Source organism: Dendrobates tinctorius, unplaced genomic scaffold (assembly GCF_039654945.1).
Source record: "Dendrobates tinctorius isolate UK_male_01 unplaced genomic scaffold, ASM3965494v1 ptg000348l, whole genome shotgun sequence".
NCBI lineage: Eukaryota > Metazoa > Chordata > Amphibia > Anura > Dendrobatidae > Dendrobates > Dendrobates tinctorius.
In genome coordinates, this window is record NW_027362014.1 from 208,016 (window position 1) to 224,250 (window position 16,235).

General features: G+C 46.3%; 1 protein-coding gene across 2 annotated transcripts in view; it reads right to left on the reverse strand.

Moving 5' to 3' along the window:
* Positions 1-16,235, reverse strand: part of LOC141075024 (solute carrier organic anion transporter family member 1A2-like) — a 101,577-nt gene that overhangs the window by 25,313 nt on the left and 60,029 nt on the right. For both annotated transcript variants that reach the window (XM_073562345.1, XM_073562344.1), the window contains 4 exons: positions 6,020-6,118; positions 4,300-4,536; positions 1,252-1,416; positions 991-1,186 (listed from right to left, as the gene is read on the reverse strand). In XM_073562345.1, coding sequence (XP_073418446.1) covers positions 991-1,186; positions 1,252-1,416; positions 4,300-4,536; positions 6,020-6,118 — 697 coding nt within the window. The remainder of the gene's footprint in view (positions 1-990; positions 1,187-1,251; positions 1,417-4,299; positions 4,537-6,019; positions 6,119-16,235) is intronic.

The following is a 16,235-nucleotide window of genomic DNA, read 5'->3' on the forward strand; positions in this document are numbered from 1 at the left end:
GTACAGGATAATGACACTGACACTTGGGGTACAGGATAATGACACTGACACTTGGGGTACAGGATAATGACGCTGACACTGGGGGTACAGGATAATGACGAACACACTCTGGGTACAGAATAGTGACACTGACACTCGGGGTACAGGATATTGACACTGACACTCGGGGTACAGGATAATGACACTGACACTTGGGGTACAGGATAATGACACTGACACTGGGGGTACAGGATAATGACACTGACACTTGGGGTACAGGATAATGACGCTGACACTCGGGGTACAGGATAATGACGCTGACACTGGGGGTACAGGATAATGACACTGACACTTGGGGTACAGGATAATGACACTGACACTCGGGGTACAGGATAATGACACTGACACTCGGGGTACAGGATAATGACACTGACACTCGGGGTACAGGATAATGACGCTGACACTGGGGGTACAGGATAATGACGCTGACACTCGGGGTACAGGATAATGACGCTGACACTCGGGGTACAGGATAATGACGCTGACACTGGGGGTACAGGATAATGACGCTGACACTGGGGGTACAGGATAATGACGCTGACACTTGGGGTACAGGATAATGACGCTGACACTGGGGGTACAGGATAATGACACTGACACTGGGGGTACAGGATAATGACGCTGACACTGGGGGTACAGGATAATGACGCTGACACTGGGGGTACAGGATAATGACGAACACACTCTGGGTACAGAATAGTGACACTGACACTCGGGGTACAGGATATTGACACTGACACTCGGGGTACAGGATAATGACACTGACACTTGGGGTACAGGATAATGACACTGACACTTGGGGTACAGGATAATGACACTGACACTTGGGGTACAGGATAATGACACTGACACTCTGGGTACAGAATAGTGACACTGACACTCGGGGTACAGGATAATGACACTGACACTCGGGGTACAGACTACAGATAATGGGGTGCTTTGCCCTCTCACCCGTCGTAGGTCACGGTCAGCCCGGCCATGGCTGCGTTCTTACACACCATGGTGAACGCCAGCAGGTACAGCAGATATTCGGTGACCGAGGTGCCGAACCCCAACTTTGCGGCCATGAATATTGATGTTTTGTATTTTTTCATGAGGAATCCACCCAGGAAGTAGCCGACCGCAATAACGGGGAGACTGTAGACTCCTGCGGAGAGAGGAGATGTGAGGCCGCCCATCCACCATCACCGCCATCTTGTGCTCCGCTCTCACCGATCATGAAGATGGCCTCAGAAGCAGGCTTCCCATACTGCTGCTCCAGGTATTTGGGCAGGAAAGTCATGAACCCCACAAAGGCGCTGAACTGCAGCACTGTCACCAGCAGGTACAGCATGTACACGCGGTTCTTCAGGAGGTTCTGCAGCAGCGTCAGGAATCCTGGGAGGAAAAAAAAGAAAACATGTCAGTGAAACCACGAAGAACAAACCTCCCTCATCACCCTTATGTCCATGGAGAGCACCGCTAGGCCCTGTGAGGGTGCCATATGGCGGCACACTGTGGATACACTACTATATTCTCGCTGTATACGCCGTGTACACAATTATCAGCAGCTCGTCTGGCTCAGGCAAAATGGCCAAAAAACTGAAAAGTCCTAGATTGTACCCGGACTACAGAGGAGGTGTAGAGGGAGGAGAAGCTGTGGACGCCTCGAGAAGACCAGACGCCTATACAATGCAATATACCGCTTTATATGCTGTTTTATCGGGTTTGGGGCCTGCAGGACCAACTACTTGGAGCTGCCCATGAACGGAGGAGATAAGTGCCTATAGGTAACTAGGTGTAGGCAGATAGGGAAGACTACTAAAGAACTAGGACCTATGGTCCTAGTCAAGGCTGCCACCAGGAATTTCGGGACCCCATACTTGCAAAATTTTCGGGCACTCTTGAGTTCCCACCCAGGGTGCACGCCATCTCCACCTCCACCCCTCGAAACTCCCACAGTCCCACTGCCCACTCATAGAAAAACTCCACTTCTGCACCACATCCACAACAATCACACATTATCAGTTCCCATCGATCACCAGATCACACACATAGCTGGCAGCCTTTGTTTTGGCCAAAAGATTTTTTAATCCGCCACCACGACGAGGCAAATAATAATACCACATGCAAGGGACAAATACCGTTGCACCATGGCCAGACCACATATTACCATCACATAGTGACCGAATAATACCACATGCAAGGGACAAATACCATCATACCATGGCCAGACCACATATTACCATCACATAGTGACCGAATAATACCACATGCAAGGGACAAAACCGTCACACCAAGGCCAAACCATATATTACCATCACATAGTGACCGAATACTACCACATCCCATCTACTCTTCCTCTCCTTCTCCCACTTCCCTTTTCCTTTCTCTCTCTCTTTCCATTTTTCTACCATCTCCTCTTTCTCCCCTTACACCTCCTCTACCTCTTTTTGTCCTTCTTCCTCTCCTCTCCCTCTCTCTGTACTTCTCACACCTCATCTTCCTCTTTTTGTCCTTCTTCCACCTCCACTCCCTCTCTCTGTACTTCTCATACCTCCTCTTCCTCTTTTAGTCCTTCCACTTCCTCTCCCTCTCTCCTCACACCTCCTCGTCCCCTTTTTGTCCTTCTCACACCTCCTCTCTCTCCCTCTCCTCACACCTCCTCTTCCTCTTTCTGTCTTTCTTCCACTTACTCTCCCTCTCTCTCCTTCTCACACCTCCTCTCCCTCTCTCTCCTTCTCATACCTCCTCTCCCTCTGGCTCCTTCTCACACCTCCCCTTCCTCTTTCTGTCCTTCTTCCACCTTCTCTTCCTCTCTCTCCTTCTCACACCTCCTCTCCCTCTCTCTGTACTTCTCACACCTCCTCTTCCTCTTTTTGTCCTTCTTCCACCTCCTCTCTCTCTCTCTCTCTCCTCACACCTCCTCTCCCTCTCTCTGTACTTCTCACACCTCCCCTTCCTCTTTCTGTCCTTCTTCCACCTCCTCTCCCTCTCTCTCCTTCTCACACCTCCTCTCCCTCTCTCTGTACTTCTCACACCTCCCCTTCCTCTTTCTGTCCTTCTTCCACCTCCTCTCCCTCTCTCTCCTTCTCACACCTCCTTTCCCTCTCTCTCCTTCTCATACCTCCTCTCCCTCTCTCTCTCCTTCTCACACCTCCTCTTCCTCTTTCTGTCCTTCTTCCACCTCCTCTCCCTCTCTGTACTTCTCACACCTCCTCTTCCTCTTTTTGTCCTTCCACCTCCTCTCCCTCTCTCTCCTCATACCTCCTCTCCCTCTCTCTCCTTCTCATACCTCCTCTCCCTCTCTCTCCTCACACCTCCTCTTCCTCTTGCTGTCCTTCTTCCACCTCCTCTCCCTCTCTCTCCTTCTCACACCTTTTCTTCCTCTTTCTGTCCTTCCACCTCCTCTCCCTCTCTCTCCTTCTCACACCTCCTCTCCCTCTCTCTGTACTTCTCACACCTCCCCTTCCTCTTTCTGTCCTTCTTCCACCTCCTCTCCCTCTCTCTCCTTCTCACACCTCCTCTCCCTCTCTCTGTACTTCTCACACCTCCTCTTCCTCTTTTTGTCCTTCTTCCACCTCCTCTCCCTCTCTGTACTTCTCACACCTCCTCTTCCTCTTTTTGTCCTTCTTCCACCTCCTCTCCCTCTCTCTCCTTCTCACACCTCCTCTCCCTCTCTCTGTACTTCTCACACCTCCTCTTCCTCTTTTTTTCCTTCTTCCACCTCCTCTCCCTCTCTCTGTACTTCTCACACCTCCTCTTCCTCTTTTTGTCCTTCTTCCACCTCCTCTCCCTCTCTCTCCTTCTCACACCTCCTCTCCCTCTCTCTGTACTTCTCACACCTCCTCTTCCTCTTTCTGTCCTTCTTCCACCTCCTCTCCCTCTCTCCTTCTCACACCTCCTCTTCCTCTTTTTGTCCTTCTTCCACCTCCTCTCCCTCTCTCTCCTTCTCACACCTCCTCTTCCTCTTTTTGTCCTTCTTCCACCTCCTCTCCCTCTCTCTCCTTCTCACACCTCCTCTCCCTCTCTCTGTACTTCTCACACCTCCTCTTCCTCTTTTTGTCCTTCTTCCACCTCCTCTCCCTCTCTCTGATTCGCACACCTCCTCTCCCTCTCTCTGTACTTCTCACACTTCCTCTTTTTGTCCTTCTTCCACCTCCTCTCCCTCTCTCTGCTTCTCCTCACTGCCCCTCAGTTAGGCAGGGTGATTCTCTAGGGGACGTTACAAATGTAGGATGTATTTCTGGGTCATTTGACCACCCTGTAGACCCTCCCCACCTTGTGCCGGTATTTCTGTCTTCTTGCCGCTCTCTGTGCTGTCCTCTGTTATTGGGGGGTGTAGCGTCTCCCTCAGCTCACTCTCATCTTTCTGATCCTCTTGTCCTTCTTTGGGCAGAGACCTTGGAAGGAAGAAGAAGGGGACAGCAGCAAGGAGGTTCAAGACCCCACTAACCAGGAAGCCCATCCACCAGGCCCCAACCCAACGGGCGTCTGACGCAGTGAGGAAAACGTCATCTGTGAGAACCAGAACAGAGAAATTACCATCCACTACATAACCCCGAGGGTCTACAGGGAGGAAGGGGCTACAAAGAGGGAGGAGTCTACAGATCTACAGGCAGGATGGAGCTGACAGAGATTGGAGGATCTACAGGGAGGGCGGGGTCTACAGGGAGGGCGGGGTCTACAGAGAGAGGGATCTACAGGGAGGGAGGGGTCTACAGAGAGAGGGGTCTACAGGGAGGGAGGAGCCGACAGGGAGGGAGGGGTCTACAGGGAGGGAGGGGTCTACAGGGAGGGAGGAGCCGACAGGGAGGGAGGGGTCTATAGGGAGGGAGGGGTCTACAGGGAGGGAGGATCTGACAGGGAGTGAGGGGTCTACAGGGAGGGAGAGGTCTACAGGGAGGGAGGGGTCTACTGGGAGGGAGGAGCTGACAGTGAGTGAGGGGTCTACAGGGAGGGAGGAGCTGACAGGGAGTGAGGGGTCTACAGGGAGGGAAGGGTCTACTGGGAGGGAGGAGCCGACAGTGAGTGAGGGGTCTACAGGGAGGGAGGAGCCAACAGGGAGGGAGGAGCCGACAGGGAGGGAGGAGCTGACAGGGAGTGAGGGGTCTACAGGGAGGGAGGAGCTGACAGGGAGGGAGGGCTCTACAGGGAGGGAGGGGTCTACAGGGAGGGAGGAGCTGACAGGGAGTGAGGGGTCTACAGGGAGGGAGGGGTCTACAGGGAGGGAGGAGCTGACAGGGAGGGAGGAGCTGACAGGGAGGGAGGGGTCTACAGGGAGGCAGGAGCCGACAGGGAAGGAGGGGTCTACAGGGAGGGGCTAGAAAGAGGGAGGAGTTTACAGGGAGGAAGGAGATGACAGTCAGGGATCTATAGAGAGGAGTCTACAGATCTACAGGGAGGGTGGAGAGAGAGGCTTACAGAGGAGGATGGGCTTACAGAGGAGGAGGGGCTTACACAGGAGGAGGGGCTTACAGAAAATGAATGTTCTACAGCAGAGTTCCCCAACTCCAGTCCTCAAGGCCCACCAACAGGTCATGTTTTCAGGATTTCCCTCGTATTGTAAGGTGATGCAATTATCACCTGGGCAATACTAAGGAAATCCTGAAAACATGACCCGTTGGTGGGCCTTGAGGACTGGAGTTGGGGAACCCTGTTCTACAGAAAGAAAGAAGCCTACAGGAAGGGTGAAGGCATCCACAGAGGGGAGGCTACTAGTAAGGGAAAGGGATCTATGGAAGAGGAGGGGCTTTCAGACAGGGAAGGGTCTACAGAAGGGGAGGGTGGATCCTAAAAAAGGAGGGGGCTGCAGGTGGGGGGCTATAGGGAGGGAGGGGTGTGCAGGAAGAGAAGAAAAGGTTTACAGAGAGGGAAGAGCCTCCTTAGAGTGTGGAGCCTAGACAGAGGGAAGAGACTGCAGAGGGTGAAGTCTAAACTGTTACAGCAAGTCCTACAGTTGTGGGTTAGTTACCCTTTAAGATTGCAACAAAACAATTACCAAGATCTACAAAACCGATGTCCACGTAGATCTTCGCAAAGAAGGAGGCGAGGAGCGAACCGAGGAGCGGCCCCAGGATGGACAGCGTCTGGATGATTCCTGCAGAGGAGACAACGGCATCAACCTCAGTAGTGTCATCATCACCTCCCTCATCAACAACATTGTCTTCATCATCACCACCGTCATCCCCATCCCCACCGTCATCACCATCCCCACCGTCATCACCATCACCACTGTCATCACCATCACAACCGTCATCATCATCCCCACCGTCATCACCATCACCACTATCATCGCCATCACCACCGTCATCACCATCCCCACTGTCATCACCATCCCCACCGTCATCACCATCCCCACCGTCATCACCATCGCCACCGTCATCACCATCGCGACCGTCATCACCCTCACCACTGTCATCACCATCACGACCGTCATCATCATCCCCACCTTCATCACCATCACCACCGTCATCGCCATCACCACCGTCATCACCATCACCACCGTCATCACCATCCCCACCGTCATCACCATCCCCACCGTCATCACCATCCCCACCGTCATCACCATCGCCACCGTCATCACCATCGCGACCGTCATCACCCTCACCACTGTCATCACCATCACGACCGTCATCATCATCCCCACCTTCATCACCATCACCACTGTCATCACCATCCCCACCGTCATCACCATCCATCCCCACTGTCATCACCATCCATCCCCACTGTCATCACCATCCCCACCGTCATCACCATCACCACCATCATCACCATCCCCACCGTCATCACCACCCTCATCACCATCACCACCGTCATCACCATCCCCACCGTCATCACCATCACGACAGTCATCACCATAACCACTGTCATCACCATCACCACTGTCATCACCATCCCCACCCTCATCACCATCCCCACCGTCATCACCATCATCACCATCACCACCGTCATCACCATCATGACCGTCATCATCATCACCAACGTCATCATCACCACCGTCATCAACATCATTGTTATTACCACCGTCATCAGCATCACCACCGTCATCACCATCACCACCGTCATCACCATCACCATCACCACCGTCATCAGCATCACGACCGTCTTCACCATCACCACCGTCATCATCATCCCCACCGTCATCACCATCACCACCGTCATCAGCATCACGACCGTCATCACCATCACCACCATCTTTTTGTCCCTTTCTGTGTTCCTGTTCTCATGTGACTTTTCCTCACAATATTCAAGCAAGAATCAGGAAAAGCCGCAGAGAAATCACCAGAGAGGAGCGAAACCTGCAGCCGAGCGACGACATGGTGGGAACCAAGTGCATCAGCTTCGTACTGTCTGTCTTATATGGGAATGTCGCCTTCCATGACTGCCAGAGAATATGGGAAGCAAGATGTGCCACAGTCCGCGCTGCTGAATCCACAAAATCACCTGGGATGCAAGATGTAGTAACAAAGTACTGCTTTATTCCTTCCTACGCGTTTCGGCGCCCTTCCTGGCACCTTCCTCAGGGATATTACACCAGCCATAGGAGCAGGGAATTTATAGCCCCTTCCATTAGCAATTATGGGTGTGTTCTGTTTACATATGATGTCATAATGGTCATCACTGGGGGAGGGGCCAGCATTTTTGGCACAATTTCACACAAATAACATAATAAAATCCTTCAAAATACTTGCTAAAATGTACATAAAAATCCTACCAGTAAAATGATATAAAGACCTTCATAAAAATTGCAGCGGAAACATTGCCAAAGTATCCAGACTGTCAATGCAAAAACAAAAAAAATTTTTTTAAAAAATATTATCTCCCGACTTTCAGGGTAGTAGAACCCATGTGTTTACTGGTTTCATTTTTTTCTCTTGTGACTTATGTTGAGCGCCACCGTTCTGCTGGTAGCAGTGCCTTTGGAACATAGGTTCTATGAACTATTTTGTCACAAAACTATCCTGTTAAATATGTGATACTATGGTTTGTTAAAAAATTATTATAAAAAATTGCAATGAACAATTTTCTTTATTTTTGTTTTGTAGGAGGGAATCAAGGAGCGATGCCACTATTAAATAAAATGGATTATTTCTAAAATTAACTGCTTTTAAAAAACTTATTTTTATTTTCATTTTTATTTTTATTATTTATTATCAATAAAGAATTATCTAAAAATTACTATTGTATAATCGTATTATTAAAAATGGCCTGAAGAAAGTATCTATCATCTTCCGTATAGTTATGGTCACTATTTTATATATTAATTGTGGTGGTGTCACCCATGAAACGTGTGTCTTTTGGTCTAGCACACCTGGGTTCAAGTCACAGGTCTCCATGCAGGCATAAATGACATTGTCTTTTGTAATATCAGGAAAAATTATAAATTGTTATGAGCTTATGCATATTAAATTAGGGAATTGTGAAATTCTAGATAGGATACCAACTTTGATATATATTTAAACAAAATAAATGTGTCATTAGGTGTATGTGAGACATTAAGTGTTTAGATATACCCGTGCGATCAAAAAAGTAGTCAGATGAAAAAATAAATAAAATGAAAAAAGATAGAATGAAAAAATAAAGTGAGGTTTGCTTAAGTGTGTGACATAAGGATGCACACACACTTAAGCAAACCTCACTTTATTTTTTCATTCTATCTTTTTTCATTTTATTTATTTTTTCATCTGACTACTTTTTTGATCGCACGGGTATATCTAAACACTTAATGTCTCACATACACCTAATGACACATTTATTTTGTTTAAATATATATCAAAGTTGGTATCCTATCTAGAATTTCACAATTCCCTAATTTAATATGCATAAGCTCATAACAATTTATAATTTTTCCTGATATTACAAAAGACAATGTCATTTATGCCTGCATGGAGACCTGTGACTTGAACCCAGGTGTGCTAGACCAAAAGACACACGTTTCATGGGTGACACCACCACAATTAATATATAAAATAGTGACCATAACTATACGGAAGATGATAGATACTTTCTTCAGGCCATTTTTAATAATACGATTATACAATAGTAATTTTTAGATAATTCTTTATTGATAATAAATAATAAAAATAAAAATGAAAATAAAAATAAGTTTTTTAAAAGCAGTTAATTTTAGAAATAATCCATTTTATTTAATAGTGGCATCGCTCCTTGATTCCCTCCTACAAAACAAAAATAAAGAAAATTGTTCATTGCAATTTTTTATAATAATTTTTTAACAAACCATAGTATCACATATTTAACAGGATAGTTTTGTGACAAAATAGTTCATAGAACCTATGTTCCAAAGGCACTGATACCAGCAGAACGGTGGCGCTCAACATAAGTCACAAGAGAAAAAAATGAAACCAGTAAACACATGGGTTCTACTACCCTGAAAGTCGGGAGATAATATTTTTTAAAAAAATTTTTTTTGTTTTTGCATTGACAGTCTGGATACTTTGGCAATGTTTCCGCTGCAATTTTTATGAAGGTCTTTATATCATTTTACTGGTAGGATTTTTATGTACATTTTAGCAAGTATTTTGAAGGATTTTCTTGTTTTATTATGTTATTTGTGTGAAATTGTGCCAAAAATGCTGGCCCCTCCCCCAGTGATGACCATTATGACATCATATGTAAACAGAACACACCCATAATTGCTAATGGAAGGGGCTATAAATTCCCTGCTCCTATGGCTGGTGTAATATCCCTGAGGAAGGTGCCAGGAAGGGCGCCGAAACGCGTAGGAAGGAATAAAGCAGTACTTTGTTACTACATCTTGCATCCCAGGTGATTTTGTGGATTCAGCAGCGCGGACTGTGGCACATCTTGCTTCCCATATTCTCTGGCAGTTTTTCCACTTTGGAGTGGTCGGTGGAGGTCCTGCAGCAGCTGATACTGTGTTATGTCTTCAAGCCAGTTGTGGGTCACACAACCGGAATAGGTGAGTGGAACTGCATTACACCACTCACATCGTAGTGTCACTAGTGATAGGGCACTATTGCACCTCTTGTTCCCCCACCCTTTTTGCCTTCCATGACTGTCCTCCCAGAGATCACAGCAGAGGCCGATGGATGATGGTGATTGGTTATTCCTTCTATACTCAGAGATTACGAAAATGGAGAATATAGTGGACTAGGCACAGTGATACATAGAATCATAGAATGGTAGAGTTGGAAGGGACCTCCTGGGCCATCTGGTCCAACCCCCTGCTCAAAGCAGGATTCACTAAATCATCCCAGTCAGATGTCTGTCCAGCCTCTGTTTGAAGACTTCCATTGAAGGAGAACTCACCACTTCTCGTGGCAGCTTGTTCCACTCATTGATCACTCTGTCAAAATTTTTTTTCTAATATTTAATCTGTGTCTCCTCCCATTCAGTTTCATCCCATTGCTTCTAGTCTTTCCTTGTGCAAATGAGAATAAAGTTGATCCTTCTACAATGTGACAGCCCTTTAGATATTTGTAGACAGCTATTAAGTCTCCTCTCAGTCTTCTCTTTTGCAAACTAAACATTCCCAAACCCTGCAACCTTTCCTCATAAGACAGGGTTTGCAGACCGGTCACCATTCTGGTCGCTCTTTTCTGAACTTGCTCCAGTTTGTTGATGTCTTTTTTAAAATGTGGCGCCCAAAACTGGACACAATATTCCAGATGAGGTCTGACCAATGAGGAGTAGAGGGAAATAATGACTTCACGTGATCTAGACTGTATGCTTCTGTTAATACATCCTAGAATTGCATTTGCCTTTTTTGCTGCTGCATCACACTGTTGACTCATATTCAGTCTGTGATCTATTAGTATACCCAAGTCTTTTTCACATGTGCTGTTGCTTAGCCCTATTCCTCCCATTCTATATATGCTTTTTTCATTTTTATTGCCCAGATGTAGTACTTTGCATTTCTCCCTGTTAAAAACTATTGTTAGTTGCTGCCCACTTCTCCAGTTTATTTAAATCTTTTTGAATCCTCTCTCTCTCTTCTCTAGTATTAGCTATCCCTCCTAGCTTTGTGTCATCAGCAAATTTAATCAGTTTACCCTCAATTCCTTCATCTAAATCGTTGATAAAGGTGTTGAACAATACAGGGCCCAGGACAGAGCCCTGTGGTACCCCACTTGAGACATTCTTCCAACTGGATGTGCAGCCATTTACGACCACTCTTTGGGTCCGATCACTAAGCCAGTTATGAATCCACCAAACAGTTGCCTTGTCCATTCCATACTTAGTCATTTTTTCAATAAGGATTGTATGAGAGACTTTGTCAAATGCTTTGCTGAAGTCAAGATATACTATATCTACACCATTTCCTTGATCCACCCAATCAGTGATACCATCATAGAAGGAAATTAAGTTAGTCTGACATGACTTATTAGTTACAAACCCATGCTGACTCTGTTTAATCACTTCATTCTTATCCAGGTACTGACATACATGTTGTTTAATAATTTGTTCAAAGATCTTTTCTGGTATAGAAGTCATTCTCACCGGCCTATAGTTGCCTGGGTCCACCTTCTTCCCCTTTTTGAAGATAGGAACAACATTTGCTCTTCTCCAGTCTTCTGGGACATCTCCTGTTCTCCAAGAATTTTCAAAGATTTTGGAGAGGGGTTCAAAAATTTCTTCTGCTATCTCCTTCAGTACTCTGGGAGTGTAATCCATCTGGACCCGGAGACTTGAATTCATTTAGGTTAGCTAAGTGTTTCCTCACTATCTTTCTGTTTATAGATATCCTGGATTCTTCTATTCCCTTAATAGGACAGTGAAGAACAGTTGATGTTACATTTCCTTTCTGAGAGAAAATAGATGCAAAATAGGAATTTAAAAGTTTGGCCTTCCCAACATCCTGTCTTACCATTTCATCATTTTCATCCTGTAAAAATCCTATAGCATCTTTGACTTTTCTTTGACTTTTGACATATCCCCAAAATCCTTTATTATTGCTTTTGACATGTCTTGCAAGCCTCAACTCATTGTCAGCTTTAGATAATCTGATTTGTGCCCTGCAGGTTCTGCAGACAGCATTATATTCTTCTTTAGATATGCCTCCCTCTTTCCATTTTATAAACATTTTTTCTTCCTTTTTAGCATGTGCTTAAGTTCTGTGTTCATCCATCCTGGTTTCCTTAAATGCTTCCTATTCTTCCCTCTTTTCGGAATTGTTAACAACTGTGCTTTGAGAATTTCATTTTTCAAGATTTCCCATCCCTCCTGGACATTTTAGTCTTTAAGGATATCCAGCCATTGGATCCCTCCAATTCTCTTTCTGAATCCCTTAAAATCTGCCTTTCTGAAATCTAACCTTGACGTCTGAGTCTTCACAGGTCTTCCGCCTCTAGTTATCCAAAATTCTAAAATAGCATGGTCGCTACCTCCTAGGGTCCCAGCCACTTTTACCTCCTCAACCATTTCCTCCCTGTTTATAAGGATTAGATCCAAGGTAGCAGTTCCCCTTGTTTTCTCCCCTACCTTTTGGAAGATAAAGTTGTCAGCAAGAGAGGATAAGAATTTCCTTGACCTGTTAGTTTTGCCTGAGAGAGATTCCCATCAAATGTGTGGATAGTTGAAATCTCCCATGATAACTATGTCATATTTTTTGGAGAACTTGGCCATTTGATGCATAAAGAGTTCATCCATATCTTCAGCTTGCACAGGCGGCCTGTAGTAAATGCCTACAATGGTGTCCTTCCCATTGTTCTGTCCTTGTATTCTTACCCAAACAGTTTCCACAGAACTCCCAGTCTCTGAAGCTTGGATCTCTGTGCAGATATACGCGTTTCTAACATACAATGCGACACCCCCCCCTCGTTTATCAAGTCTGTTTCTTGCAAATAAGTTGTATCCTTCTAGTCTTGTATTCCAATCATGTGTATCGTCCCACCAAGTTTCAGTGATTCCAATGACATCATATTTCTTTTCCTGTGTTAGTAGTTCCAATTCTCCTTGTTTGTTGCCCATGCTTTGTGCATTAGTATAGAAACATTTTAGTTTGTGATTGGTTTCTCTTTCTCCAATATTTTTATTAATTAGATTCTTTCGTCTTTGTTCTTCCTTTCCACTTCTAATAGCAGAGTTCTCAATAGCATTTGTCAGGTGTATGGCTTTTTCTGGTCTTTTGCTTCCCTTCCCATGTTGTTCTAGTGTAAAGCTCTCCTTACAAGTAGTGATGGGCGAGTCCAAAATTACTCGGAATCGCTTGACTCTAGCGAGTCCGAGCCCGGGACTCGCTACTCGTTGCGAGTCTAGCGAGTCCAATGTTAATGTATGGGGAAGCGAGTCTTAGCGAGTAATGTGCGATTTACAAATCACAGATGTGTCTCGGAAAGCGCTTGCATTGGCGATTTGTAAACCCCACTCGCAACAGTTTGTTGCTGCTGTGTCCGAGTCCAAACTCGCATTTGTTTGTCTTATTTAGCGCCGATGAGGCGAGGGAAGCGATTTTCTCTAGCACACACCATGCTTTGAGCAAACAGGAAATAATCCGAGTCGAGTTGACATACGCACACACAGAGCAATACAGAGCAATCATGGCCCGTGTCACTGTCAACACGCTGCAGTTGATTGATCTGGTGGAGGCTCGGCCCCTGCTTTGGCTCCCCACTGACCCTGCCTATGGGCATAACATCCAGCGGACTACAGCCTGGAGGGAGATCGCTCAAGTGATGTTCCCTGCACTGCTACGGCCACGACCTCGTCCCTTTGCAACCTCTTTTTTGGGAAATTGTGGGTTTTGTGACATTGTTGACAAACGCACAGTCACCGAGATGGAGTTAGGTGGTGCTGTAGGCGTCACTTGCTGGCGGGGTAAGTGTGTGTGCTGACACCTAGCAGTGAAGCTGCACACTAGTCCCTGCACTGTGCACTGCACTGTAAGGCTTGATCCTCCCTGCCTGCCTACAGTCTACACAGTACTCCTCTGTCCTCCTGGTAGCTCTCAGAAGAGCTGTTTGGGTTTAATATAAGGAATCTTGAAGTTTCCCTACACTAACTAACAATCCCTATGATCTGCTCAAGCATCTACCTCACCCTGCTCTATCTCAGATCTCTCAGGAATGTAGAGGAAATGGCGGTGGAAAAGGCTTATATACAGCCTCGCCTCTCATACATGACATAGGCATCACGATGGACAGAAGCCAATCATAGTCCTGCCACAACCAACATTACTGAATATGATTGGCTAACATGCTTGTCCATCTAAAAAAGTTTTCTGACCTAACAGCTAGGCTGTCTCGGAAGCTTTGTAGGAACATAACAGATTCTATATTTGCGAGTCCCGAATCCAGTATACAGGACTCGGAATCGTAGACTCGCTCAGACTCGCTGTTGACAGCGATGTGATATAGCGAGTCTAGCGAGTGAGAAAAAAAAACTCTGAGAAAACTAGGATTGCCATTGACTTGCATTGGACTCGTTACTGTGCGAGTAATCACTGGGAGACTCGCCGAGTAACGAGTCCAGCGAGTAGACTCACCCATCCCTACTTACAAGTGTAGCAAGGCGACTTCCAAATACCTGCTTTCCAGTCTTCGTAAGGTGCACCCCATCTCTAGCAAGTAGTCCATCGTATAAGTAGTTCACTCCGTGATCCAGAAATACAAATCGTTGCTGACGGCACCATCGACGTAGCCAGTTGTTCACCTGCAGAATCTTATTCCACCTCCTTGTTCCATGGCCATCCACTGGGAGGATGGAAGAGAAGACCACCTGCGCTCCCAGTTCTTTCACTTTCTTGCCTAAGTCTTCAAAGTCTCTGCAGATGGTTTCCAGGTCGTTTCTTGCGGTGTCATTTGTCCCCACATGTAGTAGCAGGAATGGGTAGTCATCTGTAGGTCTGAAGAGTCCTGATATCCTGTCAGACACATCTTTAATTTTTGCACCTGGAAGACAGCACATTTCTCTTGAAGTTATATCCGGTCTGCAGATAGCGGCCTCTGTTCCTCTCATTAGGGAATCCCCCATGACCACCACTCTCCGCTTCTTCTTCACAACATTTTTCTTCTCCATCCAGGAGGACTCTGAAGGAGTACAAGGTTGCTGTTTGTGGGCAAAGTCTTATCCTGTTGTATTTCTTCATCGTTTTCCTGCGTGAGAGCCTGGTACTGGTTTCTGAGCAGTATGGGTGCTGACTGCCTCCTGATCCTCCTGCTTCTCTGGGTCACATGTCTCCATTCCTCTGTTTCTTCAGGTGCTCTTCGAATTTCTTCTCTTTCTGTAACATGAAGAGATAATTCTGCTCTGTCCAAGAACTCTTCACCTTCCTTAATGATCTTCAGCGTAGCTAACCTCTCTTCCTCCAACAGGGACACAAGCTGCATTTGTGGCATGTGAAGTTTGGCTTTTCCACTGGTAAATCTGTGAACATGTAGCAAGAAATGCAGCTCACCAAATGGCTCCTGGCCTCTTCCATCTTGAGATTTCTTAAAAACGATGAAAGATGAGCTCACGGAGACTCTTCACTTATCCCAGAAGGCACTGGGAATATGCAAATGATCTCCTCAAGACTGTTCCCCTGATTGTATATAAATAATCACCTGCAGGAGAATGCTCAGAGCACTGCGAAGTGTGAGGTTATTATATACGGTGGAAGAATCAACTAATAACAGCAGAACACAGAGCACAGCTCTGGAGGTGACTAAACAATAACACATGATGTAACAGCAGAATAGTGAGTGCAGCTCTGGAGGTGACTGGAGGATAAGACACCAGATGTAAAAGCAGAACAGTGAGTGCAGCTCTGGAGGTGACTGGATAATAAGACACTAGATGTAACAGCAGAATAGTGACTGCAGCTCTGGAAGTGACTGGAGAATAAGACACTACATGTAACAGCAGAATAGTGACTGCTGCTCTGGAGGTGACTGGAGGATAAGACTTGATATAAGAGCAGAACAGTGAGTGCAGCTCTGGAGGTGACTGGAGGATAAGACACCAGATGTAACAGCAGAATAGTGACTGCTGCTCTGGAGGTGACTGGAGAAAAGACTTGATATAACAGCAGAACAGTGAGTGCAGCTCTGGAGGAGACTGGAGGATAAGACCTGATGTAACAGCAGAACAGTGACTGCAGCTCTGGAGGTGACTGGAGGATAAGACACAATGTAACAGCAGAATAGTGAGTGCAGCTCTGGAGGTGACTGGAGGATAAGACATGATGTAACAGCAGAATAGTGAGTGCAGCTCCTGAGGTGACTGGAGGATAAGACATGATGTAACAACAGAAT